At 31.4% G+C, this 23,769-nt stretch overlaps 3 protein-coding genes, 2 non-coding genes and 1 pseudogene across 8 annotated transcripts; 1 reads left to right on the top strand and 5 right to left on the bottom strand.

Annotated features, from left to right (window-relative positions):
* Positions 1–144: 144 nt before the first annotated feature.
* TRNAQ-UUG (transfer RNA glutamine (anticodon UUG)) lies at positions 145–216 on the bottom strand. The gene has a single exon. It is a non-coding gene; the product is annotated as a tRNA-Gln (tRNA).
* A 1,327-nt stretch (positions 217–1,543) lies between these two features.
* On the top strand, positions 1,544–4,069 carry LOC108456674 (60S ribosomal protein L7a-2-like). The gene is made up of 7 exons (XM_017755252.2): positions 1,544–1,695; positions 2,167–2,217; positions 2,314–2,515; positions 2,889–3,058; positions 3,147–3,275; positions 3,366–3,458; positions 3,736–4,069. The coding sequence occupies exons 1-7, from the start codon at positions 1,693–1,695 to the stop codon at positions 3,865–3,867; spliced, it is 780 nt and encodes a 259-aa protein (XP_017610741.1). The 5' UTR covers positions 1,544–1,692; the 3' UTR covers positions 3,868–4,069.
* A 138-nt stretch (positions 4,070–4,207) lies between these two features.
* On the bottom strand, positions 4,208–6,141 carry LOC108456673 (11-beta-hydroxysteroid dehydrogenase-like 6). Of its 4 annotated transcripts, none has more exons than XM_017755249.2 (6): positions 5,942–6,141; positions 5,669–5,861; positions 5,511–5,596; positions 5,001–5,132; positions 4,765–4,929; positions 4,208–4,503 (listed from the first exon to the last, which is right to left on the bottom strand). In XM_017755249.2, the coding sequence occupies exons 1-6, from the start codon at positions 6,110–6,112 to the stop codon at positions 4,249–4,251; spliced, it is 1,002 nt and encodes a 333-aa protein (XP_017610738.2). In that variant the 5' UTR covers positions 6,113–6,141; the 3' UTR covers positions 4,208–4,248. The 4 variants fall into 4 exon arrangements, with proteins under 4 accessions (XP_017610738.2, XP_052874751.1, XP_052874752.1 ...); XM_053018793.1 differs by adding an exon at positions 4,633–4,659 and having other exon boundaries at positions 4,377–4,503; positions 5,511–5,861; XM_053018791.1 differs by having other exon boundaries at positions 5,511–5,861.
* A 1,373-nt stretch (positions 6,142–7,514) lies between these two features.
* Positions 7,515–11,397, bottom strand: LOC108456675 (uncharacterized; annotated as a pseudogene).
* Positions 11,398–16,994: 5,597 nt separating this feature from the next.
* Positions 16,995–18,747, bottom strand: LOC108454328 (heavy metal-associated isoprenylated plant protein 7-like). Its single transcript, XM_017752743.2, has 5 exons — positions 18,568–18,747; positions 18,252–18,474; positions 17,956–18,161; positions 17,764–17,857; positions 16,995–17,639 (listed from the first exon to the last, which is right to left on the bottom strand). The coding sequence occupies exons 1-5, from the start codon at positions 18,712–18,714 to the stop codon at positions 17,182–17,184; spliced, it is 1,128 nt and encodes a 375-aa protein (XP_017608232.1). The 5' UTR covers positions 18,715–18,747; the 3' UTR covers positions 16,995–17,181.
* Positions 18,748–23,217: 4,470 nt separating this feature from the next.
* Positions 23,218–23,290, bottom strand: TRNAV-UAC (transfer RNA valine (anticodon UAC)). The gene has a single exon. It is a non-coding gene; the product is annotated as a tRNA-Val (tRNA).
* Between the last annotated feature and the right edge of the window lie 479 nt (positions 23,291–23,769).

Raw genomic sequence — 23,769 nt, 5'->3', positions numbered from 1 at the left:
TCTCTGAAAAGAATGGTTTTCATGTAAGGGCCAAAATCATTTGGGATCACTACTAAAATGCTCTCATATGGCATTGTAGAAGGCAGATGAAACCCACAACTGTTCAAAGATATTTCAGCAAAACCTAATTCAAAATGATTAAATAGGTCCCACCGGGAGTCGACCCCAGGTCGCTGGATTCAAAGTCCAGAGTGCTAACCACAACACTATGGAACCAGTCATTGAAGTGCGCTGCTAAAGTTTTAGATCCAAATATTTCTTGAAAAAAAATATTCAAGTCTAACCCACAAGAAGTCCTCAGCTATGTTCTAAATTTTAAAATTACTAGTTTACAACCAAAAACTTTAAAAAGATTCTTCAAAATGTACTTTCATCAATCTATCCATTAAATTATATATTAATTTAAACTATCCATTATATTAGACATTAAAAGTTAGCTCAAATCTAAAACGAACTATCACATAGATCAATGTGCTCACAATTCAATCCAATCCAAAGTGATGGTAAGATTTGATTTATACATTTTGATTCATGTGTTTTAATACAACTAACAACTTCAATCGGTATCCAAAGATTTTATCAAATTTGACTTTCAATACTATTTGTACCCACAATAAGTGCATCTAATATAAATCTTTAAACCGAGTAAATTTCTTCTTACTTGCATATCATTACCAACTCAAAAAGGAAAAAAATTCTCCTAAATTAGTAATATGTAACTATTGACATCAACTCAATTACCCTTGTTACATAATAATACTAAAACAAATTTATTGACCCTGGACATTTCAAAAATTAGTACAAAATATATCAAAATTTATATAAATATGAAAATCTCAAAATACACTTATCCAAAAAAAAAATGCAAAATACAATTTTAAATATTTTTTAAAAAATTGCAATATGTGGAAAGAGTCCTATGAGGCCCACAGTTTGTAACAGTGGCCCAAACATTATTCATGTTCTTATATAGCCCCCTATGATCTTGGGTTTCCTATCGCTGCCTGCATTTGACACAAGGATTCAGAGATGATCTTGAGACTCGCTTTAAACTCCACTATATCACCTTTTTTTATATAAGTGAAAGGGATTCGAATCTTATAAGACATATAAATGCCAATAGTAGTAAGCAATGAATAATAAAAAGAAAAAAGAGCCAAGCTAAAAAGGTATGAACCTTTTCTATAATCACTATTAATGGTGTTTTCTTTTTCTTTTTTGATTAAATGCTCCTTTGCTATCAGCTGCATTTGACTCTCTTTTTTTATTTTATTATTATTATTTTTTTTTGGCAGAGGAATAATTATTGTCATTCTAGTGAAAACTTTCAAAGCCACCTTAGTAAATGAAGTTTATAATTTAAGCTTTATTATGCTTTTCAAATGATAATCATTAATGAGGAGACTTGGATAAATCCAAGTGTTGGGTTATATAAATAGCGAGTATATAAATTAAAAATTATAAAAATACACTTATCCAAAAAAAAATGAAAAATACAATTTTAAATATATTTTTTAAAAAATTACAAAATGTGTAAAGAGTCCCACGAGGGCCACAGTTTGTAACAGTGGCCCAAACATTGAACAATGTTCTTATATATCCCCCCCTAGCTGCTTTGTTCTTTGTAGGGTTTTCCTCCGCCGTCGTTTAGATTTTTAATTAGGGAAGCTTGGAAGAAGGAGGTTCAAAAAAATGGTAATTCTAAAATCTCATGTCGGTTCTTCTCTTTCTTTTTGTTGTTCCTTTTTCAAATTGTCATCACAAATGTTCTTTTATTTTCCTCTTTCTGATGAACTTGATTGACCTATTTCTGCTACCATGTTATGGGATTAACACTTTGTTTGGTTCATCTTTTTTAAGTTTCTACGAAAAAAAATGATATTTTAATGAGCAGATCCATGGAAGCTATTGTTGTAATGTAGTGATCAGTGATTACACTGAAAGTTTAGCTTAATTGTTAGTTTAGCTAACAGATGTGATTTTTGTGTTGTGTTCTTTGCTGGAAATTGTCCTGGTAGATCTCAAGTTCCCTTAAATAGAACTAGAACAAGTGAATCCTATCTCTTGTTCATAAATTTAAATGGTCTAAAGTTAGTCATGGATTGATCGGCTCCTTTGAAAGGATTCATCGTCGTGTTTTTTATATACTTTGTTGTTGAATGGCAGGGCCCTAAGAGAGGTGGAAAGGTTGTGGCTCCTGCCAAGAAGAAACAGCCGGTACTTACCACCATTACATTCTTGAATCACCTAAACTTCTCAATTAATTTGAATGTGGTCTCACTATCTTTCTGTTATTTTGATTTTGAATATTAGGAGAAGGTTGTTAATCCATTGTTTGAGAAGCGTCCCAAACAGTTCGGTATCGGAGGAGCTTTACCTCCAAAGAAGGATCTGCATCGATTCGTGAAGTGGCCGAAGGTTGTTCGAATCCAAAGGAAGAAGAGGATCCTTAAGCAGAGATTGAAGGTCCCACCAGCGTTGAACCAGTTCACCAAGACTCTTGATAAGAACCTTGGTATGCATTAAAACTTGTTCATGCTCTTTAGTTCTACAAATTGTAATTTGAGTGAATTATGAATTTCTAAATAGTTATTTTCATTGCCCTTTGATTACTTCTATGATTTCGGGTTAGTTTTTATATTGGGGGAGAATGGGTTTTATCAAAGCTTTTTTTTCTTCCCATTTTATTGTTTATTCTTGTTAAGAGCATGGTGTTTTATCAAGTGTGCTTAAACCTTAATGATTCAAAAGGTCATGGATAGTTATAGTAATTGGTTGTGGAAGAAGCTAATCTGAACCTATAATTTAAGATTGGTTTTTTTTAAAATACATTTTGGTTATAATAATGATTGGGGCTTAAACGTAGATTATTTTATGTCCTTCTGCAGCAACAAGTTTGTTCAAGTTGCTTCTCAAGTACAGGCCAGAAGACAAGGCAGCCAAGAAGGAACGTCTGTTGAAAAAAGCACAGGCTGAAGCCGAAGGAAAATCTGCCGAGTCTAAGAAACCCATTGTCGTTAAATACGGTCTTAACCATGTTACCTACCTTATTGAGCAGGTTGCCCTCTATATTCATCAGTTTATCCATTGTGTTATACACTTCAAAATAAGAAAAGCAATGGTTTTTATTATTCTGGCTTGTGCAGAACAAGGCTCAATTGGTTGTTATTGCTCATGATGTGGATCCCATAGAATTGGTAGTGTGGCTCCCTGCATTATGCAGAAAGATGGAGGTCCCTTACTGCATTGTCAAAGGGAAATCTCGTTTGGGATCGGTATTGTTTTTCCTTTCAGTCCCTTTTTTGCAGATCATCGAGTTTGCAGAGTTGGTTTTACTTATTTGTGTTTAATGCCTAATACCGCAGATTGTTCACAAGAAAACTGCTGCCGTTTTGTGCTTGACCACAGTTAAGAATGAGGATAAGTTGGAGTTCAGCAGAGTCCTTGAGGCCATCAAGGTATTACTACACCTGCTGTATTTTCTAATTATAAATTATGGAAGATCTCATTCAGCATGAGCATGATTGCATGTGTGATAGTATCTACCTTACCATCAACTTGATTGCAATAGCTGAGGATACCCCTTGATTGCAACTAGTTCGAATTAATAGGAGAGACCCTTTTAAGATCAATGAGTATTCCATGGAAATGAGTTTTGGTTTATTGCAAGATAAATGTTAGCATAGTAATGAGATGAAATGGTGGTTAACATGGTGTAAATATGAATGGGAACAGGCAAACTTCAATGACAAATATGAAGAGAATAGGAAGAAGTGGGGAGGTGGTGTTATGGGCTCCAAATCACAGGCCAGAACCAAGGCAAAAGAGAGGCTTCTTGCCAAGGAAGCTGCTCAGAGGATGACCTAGAAATGTTCATTTTTTTCCTATCTATAATCACCATTAATGGTGTTTTCTTTTTCTTTTTTGATTAAATGCTCCTTTGCTGTCAGCTGCATTTGACTCTCTTTTTAAGTTTTTTTTTTTTTTTTTGGCAGAGGAATAATTATTATCATTCTAGTGAAAACTTTCAAAGCCACCTTAGTAAATGAAGTCTTTAATTTAAGGTTTATTATGCTTTTCAAATGATAATCATTAATGTGGATACTTGGATAAATCCAAGTGTAAAAATATTTTTATTGAATATTTTATTGTTTTTAATGAAACCCAAGACTTGAATGAGAAATTCGAAAGAAGTTGTGGTTGCAACTTATGAATAGTACCTTCAGTATAGTATTGGATGTGGGGAATTTAGGAAGACAAAAACTGGGTTAGTCCATTAACAAAATGGGTTAACTTCTTGGTGGGTACTTCATTGTGGGAATTACAGGGCATTAATAGGAAGCCTATCCACCGATCCATGATGCCAGGGCAAAACACCTTCCACAGTTTGGTCCACTCGTACCAATGGGGTACCGTCAAGTAATTGTCCCCACGGCAGGACCCTGCTACTATTGCCTTCCCACACTCACATGCTGATTCCAATGGCATTACACTGATTTCAACCTGCCAGACCACCAATCTATTTATATCCTTTCTAAACTTTAATAACATAAAATCACTTCCTAGGACCCTTTATTCAAAAAGTAAATTAATTCATATAGTAAAAATGCCTAAAAAAATAGCATACGGTACTTTGCAACTTGTTTGATCGCTTCAACCCTATCGAGAAGAAGATGAAGTCAGAAAACTTAGGCGCAAAGCATGTTGTTTACCCCCTGAATAGACCCCATCCAATATAAGTTACGAAAAATAACATTAACTTACGTCACGCATTTCAGGATCAAGTTGTAATCGAGCTTCCTTGGATAGGAATTTTCCATCAGTCATCTCCGTCTTGATCAGTCCCGGAGTCACTATTGTAATTCCAATATCACCCCCAAATTCATACCTCAATGTCTCGTAAAAGCTTATCACTGCTGCTTTGCTTGCCTAATTAACCCCAAAATTGCTCAAATTTTAATCTACATGAAAAGAATATGCAAGTGGATGAGATTTTTTACACTGTAGAAGCTCAATCTTGGTGCAAACAACCATCCAGTGCTGGATGCTATGACTATGATCTTCCCTTTGCTCTTCTTTAAGTGCCCATATGCATAATATGTGCTGTATACTGATCCCCAAAAGTTTATTTCCTGTCGCAAAATAGGCAGACACCCACGTTAATTTTCTTCTTCATTTTTACTCTTACATAATCATCTAATTTCCATGTATTTTAATTTTTTTACGTTAATTTAATATATTGAACTTTTTCATTATAAAAAATTTTGTGTACAAATATAGTTGAAAAAAATGATGTAAAAACAAATACATCTTAGATTGAAGACCATATTAACTTTGTTTTAAAGCTCACCCACCATGTGAGGATATTTTTCTAAATTTATTCTGGCTTTCAATAGTTTTTTTTTTTTAAATAATTTTTATAGATTTCAAATATCCAAAAGCAATATTTATAGTAATATAACAGGTACCTAAGTGATGAATAAAAAACAAATTTGAAGATGGCGGAATACCATAGCAGGCGAAGCTTTAGTTATATCATCATAATCTTTAAACATGCATACCGGTGTAACCCCAGCATTGGTCACCAAATGATCCACTGTCACCACCACATCAAATACTAATAAAAAATTAAAACCCCCAAAATCTAATCTTCTTATTGGTTGCTTACAATGCCCGAAGTAGCTAACAGTGGCCTCAACAAACTGTTGACAGTCCTCCATCTTGGCCACATCTCCGACTATGTAAACAGCTTCAGGCGACCCAATGATCTCACAAACGGCAGCCACTTGTCGGAGACGATGCTCTCTCCTCGCTACAACTGCTAAACAAGCTCCTCTCCTTGCATACTCATACGCCACATGCTTGAGAAAATTAAAACAAATATAAATATTTCAACTTCTGACACTCAATAACAAAAGTGGATTTGAATTTGAATTGGAACCTCGCCAATGCCAGAAGATGCTCCAGTGATGAGTACGACTTTTCCACTCACATTCTCTTTGAAAAGGGATCTTGCAGTGGCGACAAGGGACGTGAAGAGTCGATAGTGAAGGAAGAAGACGAAGAATGTAATAGAAAGGACGGCATGCATGAACTTATCGATCATATCCATAGCTTTCTCCTGAAAATGGGGGACATATATGAGGTAGGGTTAAAAAAGGGTGGGAGGGTGTGGAACTTAGCTAGCTGTTTGCAACGTGGGAATGTTGCATGTCGGGAACTCAACACGTAGCTTTTGTTTTTGGTATTATGTACATAATGCGTGTAAGATAGTCAAAAAGTTGAAACTCAGTTTTATGTGTAGATGGAATTATCTGGAACAACCACCTTGTATTTAAATATTTTGAGTTTAATCCAAAAATTAATAATTTATTTCAAATATGATTACATCGAATTAATGGAAAACCATGTCAGGGACTTGTATCATCAAAGTAAATGGATTAAAATATTATCAAAGCATTTTTCGGTCTTATATATTTATATTTAAATTTTCAAACATAGTTTCTTAAATAAATTGCAAATTTTGAGTGAACCAGAGTTTTAATGTAATTATATATTCTACTTTTAAAAATGAAAATAATTTGAGAATCCTTTTCCGAATATAATTCAACTTTCGTAATTTATTATCATCAAAATCACCATTTACATCTCCGTTTGTTTGTGTTTTTTTTGTAGAATTTGATTCAATTATTAATTTAAAGCTAATTTCATAATTGTTTTTAATTTTTGTTTGTTTAGGTTGAATTATATTCGGAAAACGCTTCTCAAAATATTTTCGTTTTAAAAGTAGAATATATAATTACATTAAAAGTATTTATTTGTTAAAAGATTTTAATTTTATGTGTATTCTAGACGCATAAAATGTAATACTTATATTATATTGTAATCAACTCATATTAACTTTTCATATTTTTGTTAAAATATTATAAAATGTAATTTTTTCTTTACAAAATTTAACGTGAAAAAAAATTTAAAAATTACCAAAATTTTTCATTGCATAACCCCATTGAAATTTTTTAATATATATATGAGAGTACTAAATAACATGAAAGAAAGCTATGGCCATGCAATATGAAGAAAACCATATTGATGGGGGCCTAGTAGCTAGGGATAGCGGGAAAAATAAACACTAACACAAAAATAAAAAAAAAAAGTTAATGCTCCTTCCGTGCAATTTGCATTTCATATTTAAATTTCAGAACAGAGAGCCCCATCAAAACATTTTCAAAGCTCAAAATTTTCTTAGAAACCTGTTATAACAGAAATCAAAATAATCCCCCACCGTTTCACTCTCTAATCTCACTTACTAACACAACTCTATATATACCTCTCTTCTATTCTGTTTTTCCTCTCGTCTCTTCTTCTTTGATCATTAGAGTTGCATCTTGTTTGGTTTGGCGAGAAAATTTTGAAGTTTTTTCGTATCTTTTCATTTAGCTCTTGCTTTGATTTGCATCTCTGCAATTACTAACAGACTCACTGATTTTCCTAATTTCACAACACAGCCCCATAAATATTTTCTAATTTCACTGATTTTTTTCGAATTGATTTTTTTTTTTATAATTAACATTTACACATCAATCATCAACGGTGGAAAAAAAATAGAAATCTTGGTAATGATCCAGAATCAGTATCGGCAGCTTCGCTTCTCCATCTCAAGGTACTTATTTCAATTAATTTTGTTTTCTTCTGTATCAGACTACTTTTGGACTTATTTTCCATTAGTTTGTTTTCATTTTTTTGCTGCCTGCATTTTGGATATTCTTCCATGAACCATCGACTTACAGCTCTTCCCATCTATCTTCATGATGCCATCATCACGGGCTGTCCCTTTATTATCTTCTTGAGTTTTCTTCTCTTCCCCCTCTATATCGTCACTAGCGAATTTCAATCCTTCCTTTACTTCATCATTTTTCCGAGATCCTTCAGCAACAGCATCATCTTCCTCATTGTTGGGATATATTATATCCTGCCATGCTTCGTTTAATTTTGGTTAGTAATTAATAAAAGAGGGTGGGGGAAGGGTAAGTAAGGCGCGTGGGAGCCATTAGCGCGCCGCAAAAATAAAAAGTAAGTTTACGTGTGTAACAGAAGAAAACAAAATTAATTGAAATGAGTATCTTGTGATGGAGAAGCAAAGCTGTCGAAGAAAGGTTTCTCAAGAACATGCCTTCTTTCCTTTGGGCGAAAGTCCTCTTTCCTTAAGAAGAGCGCGAAGTCTCTCTACAGTAAAACTATGGTAGTCCTTCTTGGCTACAATACTGCTTGATCCCTCTGCAAGTCTTTAAGTTGTTAGGGGAAACCCGAGATAATAATTCTCAGTAGAATGAAACCAAACCTATCATAAATCCAACTTAGTCTGATTACGGATAAGCAACAAAACAAGTGAAAGTGACCGACTTCTAACATATGATCAATATCATAGAAGAAAAATCAAGCGCATGTTGGACAATGGATGGGCCAAGGCTAACATAAAATACATAAAACAAAACGCATCAGTATTATTTATTATTCTGTAGGGAAATTGTTATTCTCGCTTTAGTACATCAAATATATATATGACCTCAGTGACATTCTTGTTTCATGACCATGTTGACCCAATAAATTGAACCATGGATGCAAATACATTTGTAGTACTAGGACAGAACATCTATTGACTGACCCGATTGAGAATTATTTTTTGTATTGGCTTTCTTTGCTGAAGCGCTGCTATCCATGACTTTTTCAGCAGCCCTGAGGGAAAAAATTGGCAGGGTCAAAACAATCTAGCCTAGACATCAAATCTGACCGCATGCAATAAGATGCCTTTTGCTCTAGATATTACTGGAATGCAAATATAACATGATGCGATCCATGAATAAAGCTACAAAAGGATGTTCAGATCCCTATCCTGAAATGAGGATTAAAGAGAGTGATAAGACAATTAACTCAAATTTATACAATGAATTGTAACAAGCTAAGTTAAATATAATAAAAAATCAAAACCTCTTTCTAGGACCCTCAGCAGCAGCTTTCACATCCTTTGAACTGGAACCAACCTTATTGTTATTAAGCATGAGCGACCTAATGCGTATGTTTTGTTGGTCTGTCTTTATGTGCTGGCTCTCTGGATATGCATGGAAAAGTAAAATTGTCTAGCTTGTGAATAAGAAAAAATCTCGAAGCAGTTTTCTCGCACTCCTCTTATTTTCTTGGGGATTATACAAGATAACAAGCAGATAATTGCATGCATGTACAAATTATAAAATAAGAGGCTACAAACACAGCTATTGGATGTTTACTTTCTTACATTTATGCATAAACCATAAATCAATAACATATAACATTAAAACCAAATCATAATAGCAATTTAATCACTATTAAAACGCTGATACGTTAAAAAGTGCATTACCAATTCAAGACATAAGTAAAGAATATGTTTCCCTCAAGACATATTGAAAGTCCAAGATAAGTTGAAGTTCACAGTTACCTGGAGGAGAAGTATGTGCTCACAAATATAAACTCGCATTCCCCCGGCAAAACTCTGCAAAATAAGCAAAACAATGTTGATCCAACGCAGAAGTATAGGTAATTGCAGTAATTCATGATTATTTTTGCAATATATGCAAAATATTGCAGCACTGTAGATGATTGCAATAATTCAAGCTACACAGTCACCTAACAAATTTCCCTCTAGATGCCTAACCATGCTGATTCGCTCTTTAACCAAATAAGAAACTCTTCTTAGCTTGTTTCGATAGGCATATTCTATTATATGAATGGAATTGGAAAATAGGTTATATTTTTCTATATGTTTCAGGAAGATTCTTTGAGAGAAATAGCATGAAATACTTAAAGAGTTCCAATGATAGATGGAAACAAAAGCAGGGCAATAAAAGAAGCTAAATGGGTAGGGGGCTCCACTGTCTTGCTATCTTCCAGGATTCTGATGTGCGACGCCTTTGTGTGGCAAGATAGAGTTAAGGTAATTGTTAAAGAAAATAAATACAGAGAGATAATACAAAAAGCTATTCTTTCAGAAGTATCTAAACTCCATTGACACACAGAACACATGGGGAAATTGATGAAAGCTGAAGCGAGGAGCACAGGACATTCTAAAGAAAGACCATAACATGTCCAAAATCCAAACATAAAGGATAAGACCCCCAGTGCCAGAACAGCAATTTCCTAACCCTTCATTACTTAACTTATGAAAGGAACAATCATAAAGCGTGCTTACAAGAGAATGCTAAACAGGCAAACATGACACTGAATTTAATTAGTACATTCAAGTGTTTGGTACCCAAAACTCACGGGAAACTATCCCAAACCAAAACTAAGAATTTTACAAAAGACAACTGATAATAGCAACTCCAAGATATCACAATTTAATCACATCTTTATATACAAACCCTAACACTGTCTTGAAATAACGTATTTCACGCTTAAAGAATTTTCAATAGGTCAAATACATACTTGACCTCTACTTTCCAAGTCAAATGTTAAATTGCAAAACCCTGGCCAACATGCTTGGAAGAGAATGCGCAACAAGCAAACATGATATTGTATTCTGTTGTTGCATCCAAGTGTTTGGTACCCACAACCGACAGGAAATTATCCTAAGCTGAACTAAGGCCTCCAAAAATAATTTACTAAAGATAACGAAAATGGCAATTTGGAAGATATCATACTTTAGAACACATCTCTATATACAAATGCCTGACAGTAACTCGGTCTCAAAACGTATTACATAAGAAAGTATGCGATTTCCTTATGAGGTTTATATGGATATATGCTCTCAAACCTCTTTGTGTGGTTCTCCAAAGATCGATATTAGATTTTCATTAGCTCAAGTAACCAATTGCTCTCCATCGTCAAACCCTAGCAACCATTAGTCAAACATAATTTTCACCACATTTGTAGTATTCATCAAGAAACAAACTAATTCAAGATAGCCTAAAACCTCAATTCAGAACCCTAAATCAATTTATTCCGCTGCTAAAATCCTGGGATCCTACTTTAAGATTATCTTCTTGAGCTAACCATAACCCATGTTTTAAGCTGAATTCAGTAAAATATCACACGATATCACACTTATCAATCTTCACATTTTCTCAGCAACCAAAGTTCAAAATTGGAGAATCAATAATAACAATCGGGATTAAAGATGAAATTGAAAGTAAGAAAGGAAAAAAGAAGGCAAAACCAGATTGGAGGAGATGACGGTGGAATAGAGGTGGCCACGAGAGGGAAGGTCTGAGAGGAACTTGGAAGCGCCAGGAGCCGTTTGATCATGATCGAAGGGCTGAGAAGATGAGTCCTCCATTGGCCTTCGAATTTGATTGAAGGACACCGCACCCTGCCCTGCTACTATTTCCATTTCCCGCTAAATGCCCGGGAATTTTTATTGGATGATTATATGCTCTGTTTGGCATGATTGAGATTTTCAACCGGAAAAACACAAAAGTGATATGTGAAAAATGGAGCAAACCAAACAGGACATTAATGCCTCTACTCTTAAGTCTTATCCTTATACGGCCATAATTCCCTATATTTTGTTATTTAATCCTTATTTTTATTTTAAAATTTTAATTTCTCTATTTTTAATATTTTTAGAATTATTTTATTAAAATTAGATTCATTACAATATTATTTTTAATTATATTGCTGCCAAGTGAATTTTTTTATTTTATAATGTCAATGATAAATTTAATAAAATAAATAAAATTGTTAATAATTGAACCTGAATTTGGAAATCTAAACAATAAATGGACTAATTTTAAAATTAAAATTATAGAGATTAAATTCTAAATATGTGAAGAGTATAAGTTCAGTATGCCATATTTTAACCATCATTTGTTAAGGTTAAAATTTTTGTTAAACTAATAATTTTTAGTAAAATTATATTATATAGTGGTTTCATATGATATAATAATATGAGTGGAAAAAAATATATAATCTATATATTCACTAAAATTTTATATAAGAATAAAATAAAATTTTAATTGAAATGATAAAATTCAAGATTTAAAATTTATGTCAATATGTTACTATCAGCTTACCATGTTTGTAAAGGATGTTACTATCATCAATATGTTAAATACATTTTTCCCAGAGATCAATGTCGTAACCATTTTTTGAAAAAAACGGGTATCGACTTGGAGAAGAAAAAAAAAATGGAAACAGGAGTCGCCACCAATCTTTTTAGGTGTGATCGGATCACCTTAAGTTAATCATTTTAATAAAAGTTAAGATTTACTAAAACGATAATTTTGGTCTATGAAAATCGAAAATGAGTTCGAGATTCGATTACGCACGAGGAAGGATTAGCACCCTCGATACGCCCAAAATTGGTACCTAGTTGATTAATTAGTGTCTTAGTGTCGAAAATTTGAAAACTTGAAAGAATTTAAAATACGATCCGTCTTTGTAAAGAAAATGCTCAAATGTTAAGGACCTTCTCGTCTCACAATATAAAATGTCACATCCGGTAAGTTAGGACACGACATCTTGAATTTTCGAGAACGAGCTTGTCTTTTATATAAAAATTCGTGTATTTCAAAAGGTTATTCAGTTAGTTAAGGTGAACGAGGAAAATCGAAACCCAGTAAGTTAGGGCACGTTTCCTCGAATTCCCAAACACCGAATATTGCCTTTACTTGCAAAAATCTTATTTCGAGGTAACAAAATGTCATACCCAGTAAGTTAGGGCACAACACCTCGTATCTTCGAGAATAAATATTTTTCAAAACTCATGTCGCGATTTAAAAGAGTATTCCGTTATTTAGGTTAAAGGAGAAAAATCGAAACCCAATAAGTTAGGGCACGATTGTCTCGAATTACCAAATACGGAATATTACTTTTATGAAAGAATTATTATTGGGTTGGATATAATGATAATAAGAATAATATTAAAGTAAAGTAAACAATAATACTATATATAAATATATATATATATATGTATATAATAGAAATACACACTACTATATAATAATAATAAATATAGAAATACAAAAAGCAAATATAATAAAAATATTAAATTAAAGTAATAAAAAACAATACTATATATAAATATATATATATATACACATAAAAATATACACTAATATATAATAATAATAGTGATAGCAAAAATAATGAAAATATGAGTAATATTAATAATATATTAGAATACAAAAGTAAAGTAATAACAATAGGGTGATAATAATAATAATAATACAAACAATAATACATATATATATAATAATAGTAGTTAGAAATAAAAATAATAGAAGTAACAATAATGATAGTAATAATATAAATAAATATGGAGAGGGCATATATAATATAATAATAATATAAATAATAATATATACATGAGAAATAATAATAATAATATAAATAATAGTAAAAATAATAATAAAAAATAAAACAAAGCTCTCAACTCTCTTTCTCCTCTTTTCTAAATCCGCCGTTGGTGCGGCTTTTTTTGGTCATGGACCCCACGGGTCACATCGGCGCCACCAGACACTGACAATGGCCGGACCTCAAAAAAACCTTTTTCGTAATGAAAATATGGGTAAGCTTCTTACTTTTATTTTTACTTTCAGTATATAAAAAACAAAATAAAATTGAAAGGAAAACAATAAACAAACAAAGAACTAAAGATGAGAATAGACAAAAGAAACCTCTTTTGCTTTGATCTTTGATTAATCTCCAAAAACTAGCCTTTCCAAGAAACAAAAACAACCTTCTTTCCAAAAAACAAAAAAAAACCTCCAAAAAACAAAAAAAACCTCTTCCAAAACAAAGAACAATCATTCTCCAAAAAACCAAAAACTCACCTCACTAAAAACAAAGTCTTGAATGGCTTTTATAGCCAAATTTTACAAGTGGAGTGGTTGGGGTGGTTTAGGTGGCCAAGGGTGGTGGAGTTGGTGGCCAAGGTGGGTGGCCAACAAAGGTGGTGGAGTAGGTTGGGCCAAAATTGGGTTTGGGCTTGTAACTGAATAATAGGCTAGGTTTAATTCGGGTTTGGTTTTATTGGGTCCCGGGCAAAATTTGGGTCTTACAATCAATGTTTTTGCTTGTTTTCAGATTGCAAATCAAAGCTAATCTCTCAAACCTTTTTATGCTTTTGGTGGTTAGTACTTGCAGAATTAAGTGTTTTTTACAACAAAGAAAAATGGAATTTAATAAAAAAAATCCATCCAAATTTAATACAATTCGATTATAGTAAAATTTAGTTATATAAGTAAGCTTCAATACAAGCTTATTATAACTTGACCAACTCTGATTACAACTTGTTGAGTTTTATCATCTAGTACTTCGATCTGAAATTGAAAACCAAGTAACACCTCTGTCGATTATTACTGAATTTAGACTAGTCAATTTGGTCCATTCAATTACAACTCGAAAATGATTTGAACCATAAATATTTTTAATATAAAATTATTTAAACAAATATTTTAAATTTATTTAAACTCAAAATGATTTGTATTAATATACTCAATGACTTAAACTCGAAAAATTAATCTTACTAATACTGAATTTATATCGACCAACCTATTTTGATAATAACAATTAACCATTCAAATAAAAAATAACAATAACACAAAATAATTACACCGTAACTATTGTAAATGAATTGTAAATTTCCAATGAACCAGACTTTGAGCAAACATGCGATCGGACATGATTGACAATTATCTCTAAATAATATTTGATTCTAAGTGGATTGTTTCCAAGTACTCACAGACCAGTGTGGGTTATCCAGCTCCATTCATTTAAATTATTTAAAGAATATTTTGAAAAATCAATTTTATAAATATCAAATATAATTTATATTTTTAAACATTAAAATAAATTATTTGGCTTAAACTTAAAATTTTTTAATTAACAAATAATTGGGAGAAGTAAAGAATTAAGTAGAGAGATGAAGCCTCGTACTTAAATAATTTATACCAAAAATAATAAACCAATTCCATGGGTGGGCTGATATAGTTAAATAAATACACAATCGTATGTAAATTTTATATTATATTTAAATTATGTAAAAACTATCGGATCGAGTGCACGTCCACAGAGGATGAATAAAATGCAAAAATGGTAAGGGGAGGGGAATGGGATCACGTGGGCTCAGCCCCGTTAATACTATGGACCCATATGGTGGGACCCACCCACCAACCCATGTTGTTGAAGCTTTGGATAGATCTAATTTTTTTTTTTAAAATTCTTACATTGTATTACCTTTGTTTTCTAGTATTTAATATTTAATTTATGTGATTAATTTTAAAATATATAATATTTAATATATTATTGTAAAAATATTTCATTTGTATTACATTATTAAGTATAACCCGTAAAAAAAAAAAAAGCAAAAACAAAAATTGCATGAAAATGCGTAACAAAAGCTTTTTACATGCAACCACCACCACACCTCCACCGTTGCTGAGATTGTGCCCACTTTTTTTTATAAAAGGATTTCTTTTCTTGTCAGATGTATTTATTGGACCCTAAATCAGTTTTAGAAAATCGCCAAAAAGAATAAAATAAAATTAGTAATTTGCTTTTAAGAATTTTAAAGAATTTTTTAAATCCTTTTTTATACTAAAAACTAGCTAAACCAATAAACCTAATAAAAATAAAATTCCAAAAAGAAAACCCCTAGTTTTTGATAGAGGGAGACTATTTATTTATTAATATAGAATTATTATTAATTACTTAATCATATTTACACAAAGATTTATAAAACTGTTGTCACTCAGTGTTTCAGCAGTAAGATTTTAATTAGCTTAATTGCATTTTGAATTAATTATTTTATTACAAGGAATAATTGGCCTTTGGGAACTGAGATTTTACTGCTTCAAAGGATTTAAACAATGTCGAGCCCCATCACCATGGTCTTTTTTTTTTCTTTACTCTTAAACTTGCTTAATTAATTATATTTGGATTCCAATAAATTAATGTCTTGGAACAGCATTACATGACAACAACAGTTGCATCTTGTTTTGTTCGATATTTACAAGTGCTAAAAACTCGAAATATAAGGAATTTCAATGTTTAATAAAGCAATTTTATTTTGCTTTACTGCTAATAAAAAATAATAATCATGAATTGTTGAATCTCAACAAATGCCAAAAAGAGAAGTTAGCTTTGTGCTTTAAGAAAAGCCAGTCAAAAAAAAAAAAGTTGAAGGAAAATCATCACTTTTTTCCCATTGTTTTTAATTCACATGCTTAAGGCAAAAGAGTCAACTTAAGTCATAAGTGGACCTCCAAAAAAACTTATATTCCTTAATAATTCATGTATTTATATTTTCCTATCGTAATCGAGAATAGTGGAATCTCATGCAAAATGAGTGATCAAACGTTTTTGAAAAGGTTAGGAGAGACTCAAGGCATGGCAATGGCATGACAATTATTTAAATGCATAAAAAAATGAACTTGCAGTTTATTTTCATTTTTTCCAAATTACATCTTCATTTTTAATTTTCTAAAGCAATCACCTTAGTTAACCATTAAATTTGGGGTTGTTCTTTCCTTGAATTATTAACATACTTTTGTCTATCAAATCAATCAAGCTTTCTCTTTGATTATATAAATAAACAGAAAAATAATGATTACATTATAGAAATAGGATACCCCATTTGGTCATGGGAATCCGTCGTCTCCACACCATTCCTCTCACTTCCAGTATATTAATGAACTTGTCGGACTTTATCATTAAAAATAAATGAATTTTAAATATAATAAAAGATTGTGTTTATTTAAAATGCAGTTTTAAATCTCCGGTGATACCATAAATAAAAAATTATATGTTCAAAAAATACTTTCAGTATCAGAAAAGAAGAGTTTTCCATCAAAATCTCAGATGCAAAATCCATAAATTCCTTATTATATTATTATTTTTCCATTTGTTACTTGTTTTGTACTTTATCTGAAATTATTCTAACGAAAACAATCATCTTCTCTTGTCTTGTAACGTAGAAAACAACATTTTCATGCAGAATAATTATTTAAAATAAAGTATAAATGTCTTGAAATTAATGCCTTATTATTTATATTTCTTTTTATAAATACTTCAAAAATAAAATACAAAAAGCTTTGCAAAATTCTACAGTTCCATCTGCAGATTATGGGTTCGGAGATTCTACAAGGGGGCACATGAAGAGCAAGATCCAATACTTTCAATTCCAATAATGCCCCTAACCATTGGAGTTTTTTACATTACAGTGCAAGCATTAGGGTTCTCATCGCTGAACATTTGTGGAGGGTATGCGTTAAACTCAGTGGCATACCTTGGCGGGTTATAATAATGTTCATTTTTCTTCAGCTCCACCGCCACTTTGGTCTCTTCCGTAGCGCCTTCAGTCGCCGGAGCTGCGTCGGCGGCGGGGGCTTCTTTGTTGTTACCCTCTTGTTTCTTGTCTTTGCCGTCGTCTTTTTCTTCTCCACCGGCTTCTTTCTTGTCTTTTTCGCCACTTTCTTCACTTTTTTTCTCGTCCTTGTTGGCATCTTTGGCTTTTTCTTCTTCCGTCTTCGGTGTCTCCGCCTCTTGTTTCACTATCACCGCCGTCTTCCCGGTTCTTTTGTAGACGTACTCCACCAGTTTTGGCGGTTCAAACACTCCTTTCACTGTCACCTCTGAGCTCTTTAGATCCGGTTCCGCTGATTCCACCCCTACAAAACATTGTTTTTGTTTAATTGAGTTCGGGTAAACGGTTGGTGAGATTTGATTCAAAATCATTAGTATATTAATGAACAAATCAATACATTATGAGAGGAAAAAAAAAAAAAAAGAAACCTTTCATTCTTTGAATACGTTTCCTGATTTCCATTGCACAAGCTTCACAATGCATGTAAACCTTCAACACCACCGTGACAACCGCCGCCGGAGGCTGCAAAAATTTCAGTCCCAGATAGAAAAATCCAAACCTTATCAAACCAAGAAATGTTGAAAAAAAAAATGAAACTTTAAGTGATTAAAGCAAGCAACCTCTTCTTTCTTGTCTTCAGGCTTAGACTTCTCTTTATCCTCTGTTTTCTCTTCCTCCGGAGCCGGAGGCTTAGGTATCGGCGAGAGAAGTTCAACTTTCCGGTGACTCTTCCTTTGAACTCTTTCAAGAACTTTCAAAGGATCCGCTTTCTCCCCTTTCACCACCACTTTGTGAGTCTTGCAATCCGTCATTACATCTTCAACTCCTACAAAATCCCATTAAAAGAAATCATCTCATTCATTCATTCCATTCCATTCCTTCAGAAAAAAAAAAAAGTTGGGTGTTTTTTAGAAACCTGGAAATCCACTGAGACATCTACGGACTTTACGAGCACAGCCTTCGCAATGCATGTAAACCTTCAAAACAATCTCTTGAGGAACAACAGGAGATTCTTCTTTCGCTTCTTCAGCTTTCTTTTCTTCTTTCTTCTCCTCTGTTGCTGCCTTTTCCTCCCCTTTCTTTTCATCTTCAACCTTTTTCTCTTCCATTTCCTTCTTCTCTACTGTTTTCTTCTCTTCCTGCAAATCAAACAAAAAAAGAACCCCGATGAACAAATTATAAACAAATTAGGAAAAAGAATAGTTTTTTAAGTAATTAAATGATAACATCACCTCCCCCATTGGATTAGTGAAACTGGGTTTCAAAGAATGGAGATTTTTTTTTTTTTGGATGCTTCGGATTTTAGTTAGGACAGCATTAAGATCTGAAGCTAATGAAGAAGAGGAAGCGGGGATTTTATCACCATCATCATCATTCATTAGTCATGATAACATGACGTGGCATTTTGTAAGGGGGCACGTGCTTGGGAGAAGGGGGATGAGATTCAGACAAATAGTGGCTGACTGGCTCGTACAGGCTTGCTGATAGTGGCACTTTGGGAAAATCATTATTTACGATTTTCATGATAAATTTATTAAAATAAGGTTGTGCAGATTTAAGTTTTGTTTTTCTTTTTAATTATGAAAATACTTACCGTTTTCTTTTGTTTTCTCGTATTTTAATTTTTATATGTTACTTTCACTAAAAACAAAAACTCAATGTTATATTAATTATAACATTTTTAAATATCACTAATTAATTAAAATCTGATTGGTAGGTGAGTCAGATAGCAATGTGGTCATTTTTTAAAGTTTCTTGATCATTAATCATAAAATATTAAAATAAAAAATATATATTTATTATTAAGATAATAATTCAAAACACAGATTAAACCAACTTTTTTGGTAGAAAATAGAACTCGAAATACTATTCCAAAGACAAGTTTATTGAACCTAGCTGTTAGCATGCACCTTACCTTATAGGATTAGGATTATCTTATTGGTACTTGTTGTTTAACGCTACAATTAATTAGATTTTAAAGCCCATAAATGCAAGCCAACCCTATCCCTAACCTTGGATTAAGATTTACCAAACTGTAATTATCTATTTTCTCACAGTAGCCGTTAGATTGATCTGTCTTTGCATTACGTGGCACCCATGCAATATGCCAGATCACTTGTATTGGTCCAACACCAATAAACACACGCTACACTAACAAGAGGCTATTAATTCAGCTTTGAATCGAAAAAAAGGGTCAAATCTTGTTGTAATTGTCCTTAAATTATTAACTTGCATTCAGGGTAATAAAATTATCGGTAGGTTCATGTTTTCATCATTTCATTTGAAAAAAATAGTTTCTAAAGATTTCATTTAATTACTTAATTATTTGAAATTTTAATTTAAGTTATCGGGATGTTAATTAATTTTATAAAATTTAGCTAATGAACTCTAAGTAATAATTTGACAATTGGAGAAAAATGTTATTTGGATTTGATTTATAGATTCGTAATGTTAAAACTTATTTCATGAGAAAAGTTTTGAACTATATGAAAGTTTTAATTGATCTTGGTAATATAAACAAATATACCATATCAAATCGAGTGACTTAAATAAAAATATTTAAATTATTCAATAATTATTTTATTATATATTAAAATTAAATGACTAAAACATAATCATAACTGTTGTTTACTTTTTAACTAACAAACCTTTGGAGTAACTATACTTAAGTTATGTTAGGTTTTTATTCTAATTTAATTTAATTTAAGTTTTATAATGGATGCCTTCTGTTTTGTTTTTTTTTTACATTTAAATATCTTTCAATTATTTGTAATGATTTAATTTTTATTATAGTTATTTAAATATAATATTTGTTGTCAATAAAATGTATCAAATATAGGACAAAATTAATAAAATTTATGTCAACTCAAGAAGGTGAAGCTAGAATAAATTTTTAGGAGAGGCTAAATAAAATTTTAATTTTTTATAGTCTAATTTTATAAATTTTAAATAATTAAATTAAAATTTTATAATTTTAAAAGATCAAAATATAATTTTATATTTATTAACGATAATTTTTAATTTTAAGGAGCCGGGCCCATTCCAGCTCCTTAGAATCGTTTCACCAACTAAGTTGGTAAAAAGTACAACAAAATCAATAAAATAAGCGTAAGTAGGTATTTTATTTTTATCTTTCCTTTTAATTCGCGAATATACCTAATCATCATAAAGAGAATCCTTCAATAGACAATAAGCTTAATAATTTTATAGAAAAACTTATACAAAATATTTTATATTATTTTAAATAATATTATGATAAATATACAAATTGCTGAAGCCATTCGTTAGCGAAAAAGAGAGTCAAATATTTGTATTGTTAATAGTGTGTATAATGTAAATAAATAAATGGTAGGGTAGATTAGGAATCTGAATAATTTAGTGGACGAAAATCAAGGCTGATTTAAAAATAATAATAATAAATCACCAGTCAACAACAAATTACTTATAAAATTAGTAAATTATCTATAACTAAATTTTGGCATGTAATAAGTTACAGTTAGAAAATCTTAATTAAAACCTATTTTCTTTTTCTTTTTTTAAAGGGCTTAATTAAGTTAGTATAATTAATGAGGGAAAAAATAAAAATGTTTGGTGAAAAAAGGGATACCTTAAATTGTGGCCCTTACTTCATGATTGCTAGACACATTTTACGTAGCATGTTTCTGTTTTCGGCTTTCCTAAGTTTCTAACCATCATCATACAAATTTTTTGATTAATTACATTAACAATCACCTAACTTTGATCATAATGATAAAATAGTCACTTAACTTTAAACAACAACAAATCAGTCCTACTAACTATTTTTCATTACAGATGTAATGGGTAAAGTGACTTGGCATTTAATTGACCACCACATTGGAGTCCTTACTGTCTTTTAACCATGGCTTCCTCATTGTCATTACCCCAAAATATCGTTTTCGACATCCTCACCTAGACCCCAACTTTCATTGTTGACCATTTTCGTCGCTCTTCTTCTAATCCATCTCTCATCCTTGCTACAAGACTCAATCCAATTTTGATTTTTGGATCTTGCTAATCACTAACCCAACCCAAAAATTCACTTGTCGGCATTTGGCTATCCCTTTAGAGGAACAGCTTCCTTTATTGGGGGGCTGAAAGAGAAAAAAATTGATAGGGTTGTGGTTTGGAGGTCAATGATGGTGATGCCAAAGATGATTGTGGCGGAGGCGGCGACGACAAGATTGTTGGGATGGAGAAAAAGAAGTATAAACATATATTCCATGCAATTTTGGCAATCAATATTTTCTCCTTTTTTTCCCTTAATCCCAAACCATCTTTTATTTTCTTTTTTCTAAACCGTCCAAACCTTAGACCCTTCAGCTCTTCGTCCAACGTGACAAGTTAACTGATCAAGTCACCTGTGCCGCTAGGCCTGTAACGAAAAATATTAAAGGATGACTGATTTGTTACTTTTCGATAACATTAGTGATTAATTTGTTATTTGTTGAAAGTTGACTGACTATTAGTGTAATTTACCTATCTTTTTAAGAGTAACTAAATTATTAGAAAAATTAATTGTAACAAATTACAAAATAATTATAAAATTTATTTAATTCACTAAACTATTATACAATTGTATCTATTTATTTTAATAATTTTTTTAAAATTTTGAACCCCTGCACATAATATTTATTTTTGTTGATTTAGGTAAATAAACTATAAGATATATATATTCCATATAAAGTATTCGAGATGATATAAAATTGCATCATTATGATTGTTTAGAAGTAATTATATGTATATAATTGAAACAACAGAAAGCAATAACACCTAATTCCCATAAATCCACTTGTTTCCAAATTACAACTTTGACTAATATTTTATTCATATCAACCCAAACAATTATATTCTTACAAATATCTAATTTTTTTTTTTACAAATTTTAAGTATTATATTACACCTCAATTACATTTATATAAACATAAATATGAAATATAATCACAAAAATCACTTTTAAGTGAGCTATACAATATTTAATAACATTACATGAGCTATCTAGAAAAATAAAATAAAAACCTTGCATTAGCCTCATTGGGCCTCTAGTTTGGAAGGCTAGAAGGCATTAATATTTCTTTTCAAACATAGTATCTGAAATCAATAAAACCGACAAAATGAAAGATAGTTAAATTTAAAATTTAATAAATCTAAAATTAAGTAAAATTAATAAAAAAAGCTAGAGAGATTTACTTAAATTTTTAATATATATAAAATCGACCAAATGAAAGATAGTTACATTGATCTAAATATCAACGATGTGATTATTGAAGATTCAGACAAATCAACAATGAACAAAAAATTGTAATTATAACGAAATATATAAATTCAAAGTGTGAATCATGATAAAATTATTATTACTAGTACACACTTATCTATGCTAGCTATTTGAACTTATAAATTAAGCACGAAACTTAAAACTATTTTTCACGCGAAATATCAAACTAGTTCAATCAATCTGGTATCGAAATCCGATTAAAAATAAATTTTAAGTTTCGAACAACTTAAGCCGGATTGGATTAAGTTACAAGCTACTCCAGCAATTTTTTTATTTATTAAAAGTCAATCTCTAGTCCACCTTTGCATTTGTCATGCCATAATACCATTTCTCATTGCACCTGATACATACACCATTTGAACTTCTTAAGTTTTAAGTTTGAGTTTTTAATTAGACTTTGAATTGACACTGATGGCTGAAAATTGAACTGTAACTTTATATAATAAGGCTGATTTTCCTATATTAGTATACAAAATAGTCTTTTTAGACCTTCGAAATAAGCAATTATTGTATTTTTTTTTTTTTACAGCAAAAACATAAAACGAAATTAAGGGAAGCCTAAAAAGTAAAAGAGTTGCCTACCATTAACTGTTGCTGCCCAGGATCGAACTGGGGACCCTTAGTGTGTAAGACTAACGTGATAACCACTACACCACAGCAACCCTTGATGCCTAAGTTGTTCAGAAATTTTATTGAATAAAAAGGTTTTAGAGCTTTTCTTGGCGCTATTGTTTGCAAATTTGCAGGCCGAGGTCTCATTCTTTATGGGCCCATGATAAGACACCAACCATGGTAAAGCCTTTAAAAACAAGCTGCCAATGTTGCCCAAAGCCTTGCATATTTCACCATGCAGCTGTACCGATTAATTGCCGAAAATGAATGTAAATAATAACGATCCATAGTGATGGAGCAACAAACTTCAGGACCCTCCTTCACCATCCATTCATGCCCCCCACCAAACAATGCTCAAAATATTTACGATTAATTCACCTCACCTTTTGTTTTTTAAAATGTATACCAAATCTAATATATATCACCTTGTGCCTTTTCTTTTCCTTCATTAATATATATCTAATGTGTTCTTTCAATCTTTAATTCAATTGACATTATTTAATAATCATTTAAGAAAAATTCAATTATA

This window comes from Gossypium arboreum, chromosome 9 (assembly GCF_025698485.1).
Source record: "Gossypium arboreum isolate Shixiya-1 chromosome 9, ASM2569848v2, whole genome shotgun sequence".
Taxonomy (NCBI): domain Eukaryota; kingdom Viridiplantae; phylum Streptophyta; class Magnoliopsida; order Malvales; family Malvaceae; genus Gossypium; species Gossypium arboreum.
Note: the sequence above shows the minus strand (reverse complement) of the source record. Positions and strands in the feature narration are given on the sequence as shown.

Excerpts from the sequence above, each read along its gene's own strand:
- LOC108456674 (XM_017755252.2), top strand. Across the intron at positions 3,059-3,146 it reads TTACCTACCTTATTGAGCAG|AACAAGGCTCAATTGGTTGT; the intron begins GTTGCCCTCTAT and ends TGGCTTGTGCAG. Across the intron at positions 3,276-3,365 it reads GGAAATCTCGTTTGGGATCG|ATTGTTCACAAGAAAACTGC; the intron begins GTATTGTTTTTC and ends CTAATACCGCAG.
- LOC108456673 (XM_053018791.1), bottom strand. The coding sequence starts at position 6,112 with ATGGATATGATCGATAAGTTCATGCATGCCGTCCTTTCTATTACATTC. Across the intron at positions 5,862-5,941 it reads CATCTTCTGGCATTGGCGAG|CATGTGGCGTATGAGTATGC; the intron begins GTTCCAATTCAA and ends AATTTTCTCAAG. Across the intron at positions 5,133-5,510 it reads CTAAAGCTTCGCCTGCTATG|GAAATAAACTTTTGGGGATC; the intron begins GTATTCCGCCAT and ends ATTTTGCGACAG.
- LOC108454328 (XM_017752743.2), bottom strand. The coding sequence starts at position 18,714 with ATGAATGATGATGATGGTGATAAAATCCCCGCTTCCTCTTCTTCATTA. Across the intron at positions 18,475-18,567 it reads TCACTAATCCAATGGGGGAG|GAAGAGAAGAAAACAGTAGA; the intron begins GTGATGTTATCA and ends TTTGATTTGCAG. Across the intron at positions 18,162-18,251 it reads ATGTCTCAGTGGATTTCCAG|GAGTTGAAGATGTAATGACG; the intron begins GTTTCTAAAAAA and ends GGGATTTTGTAG.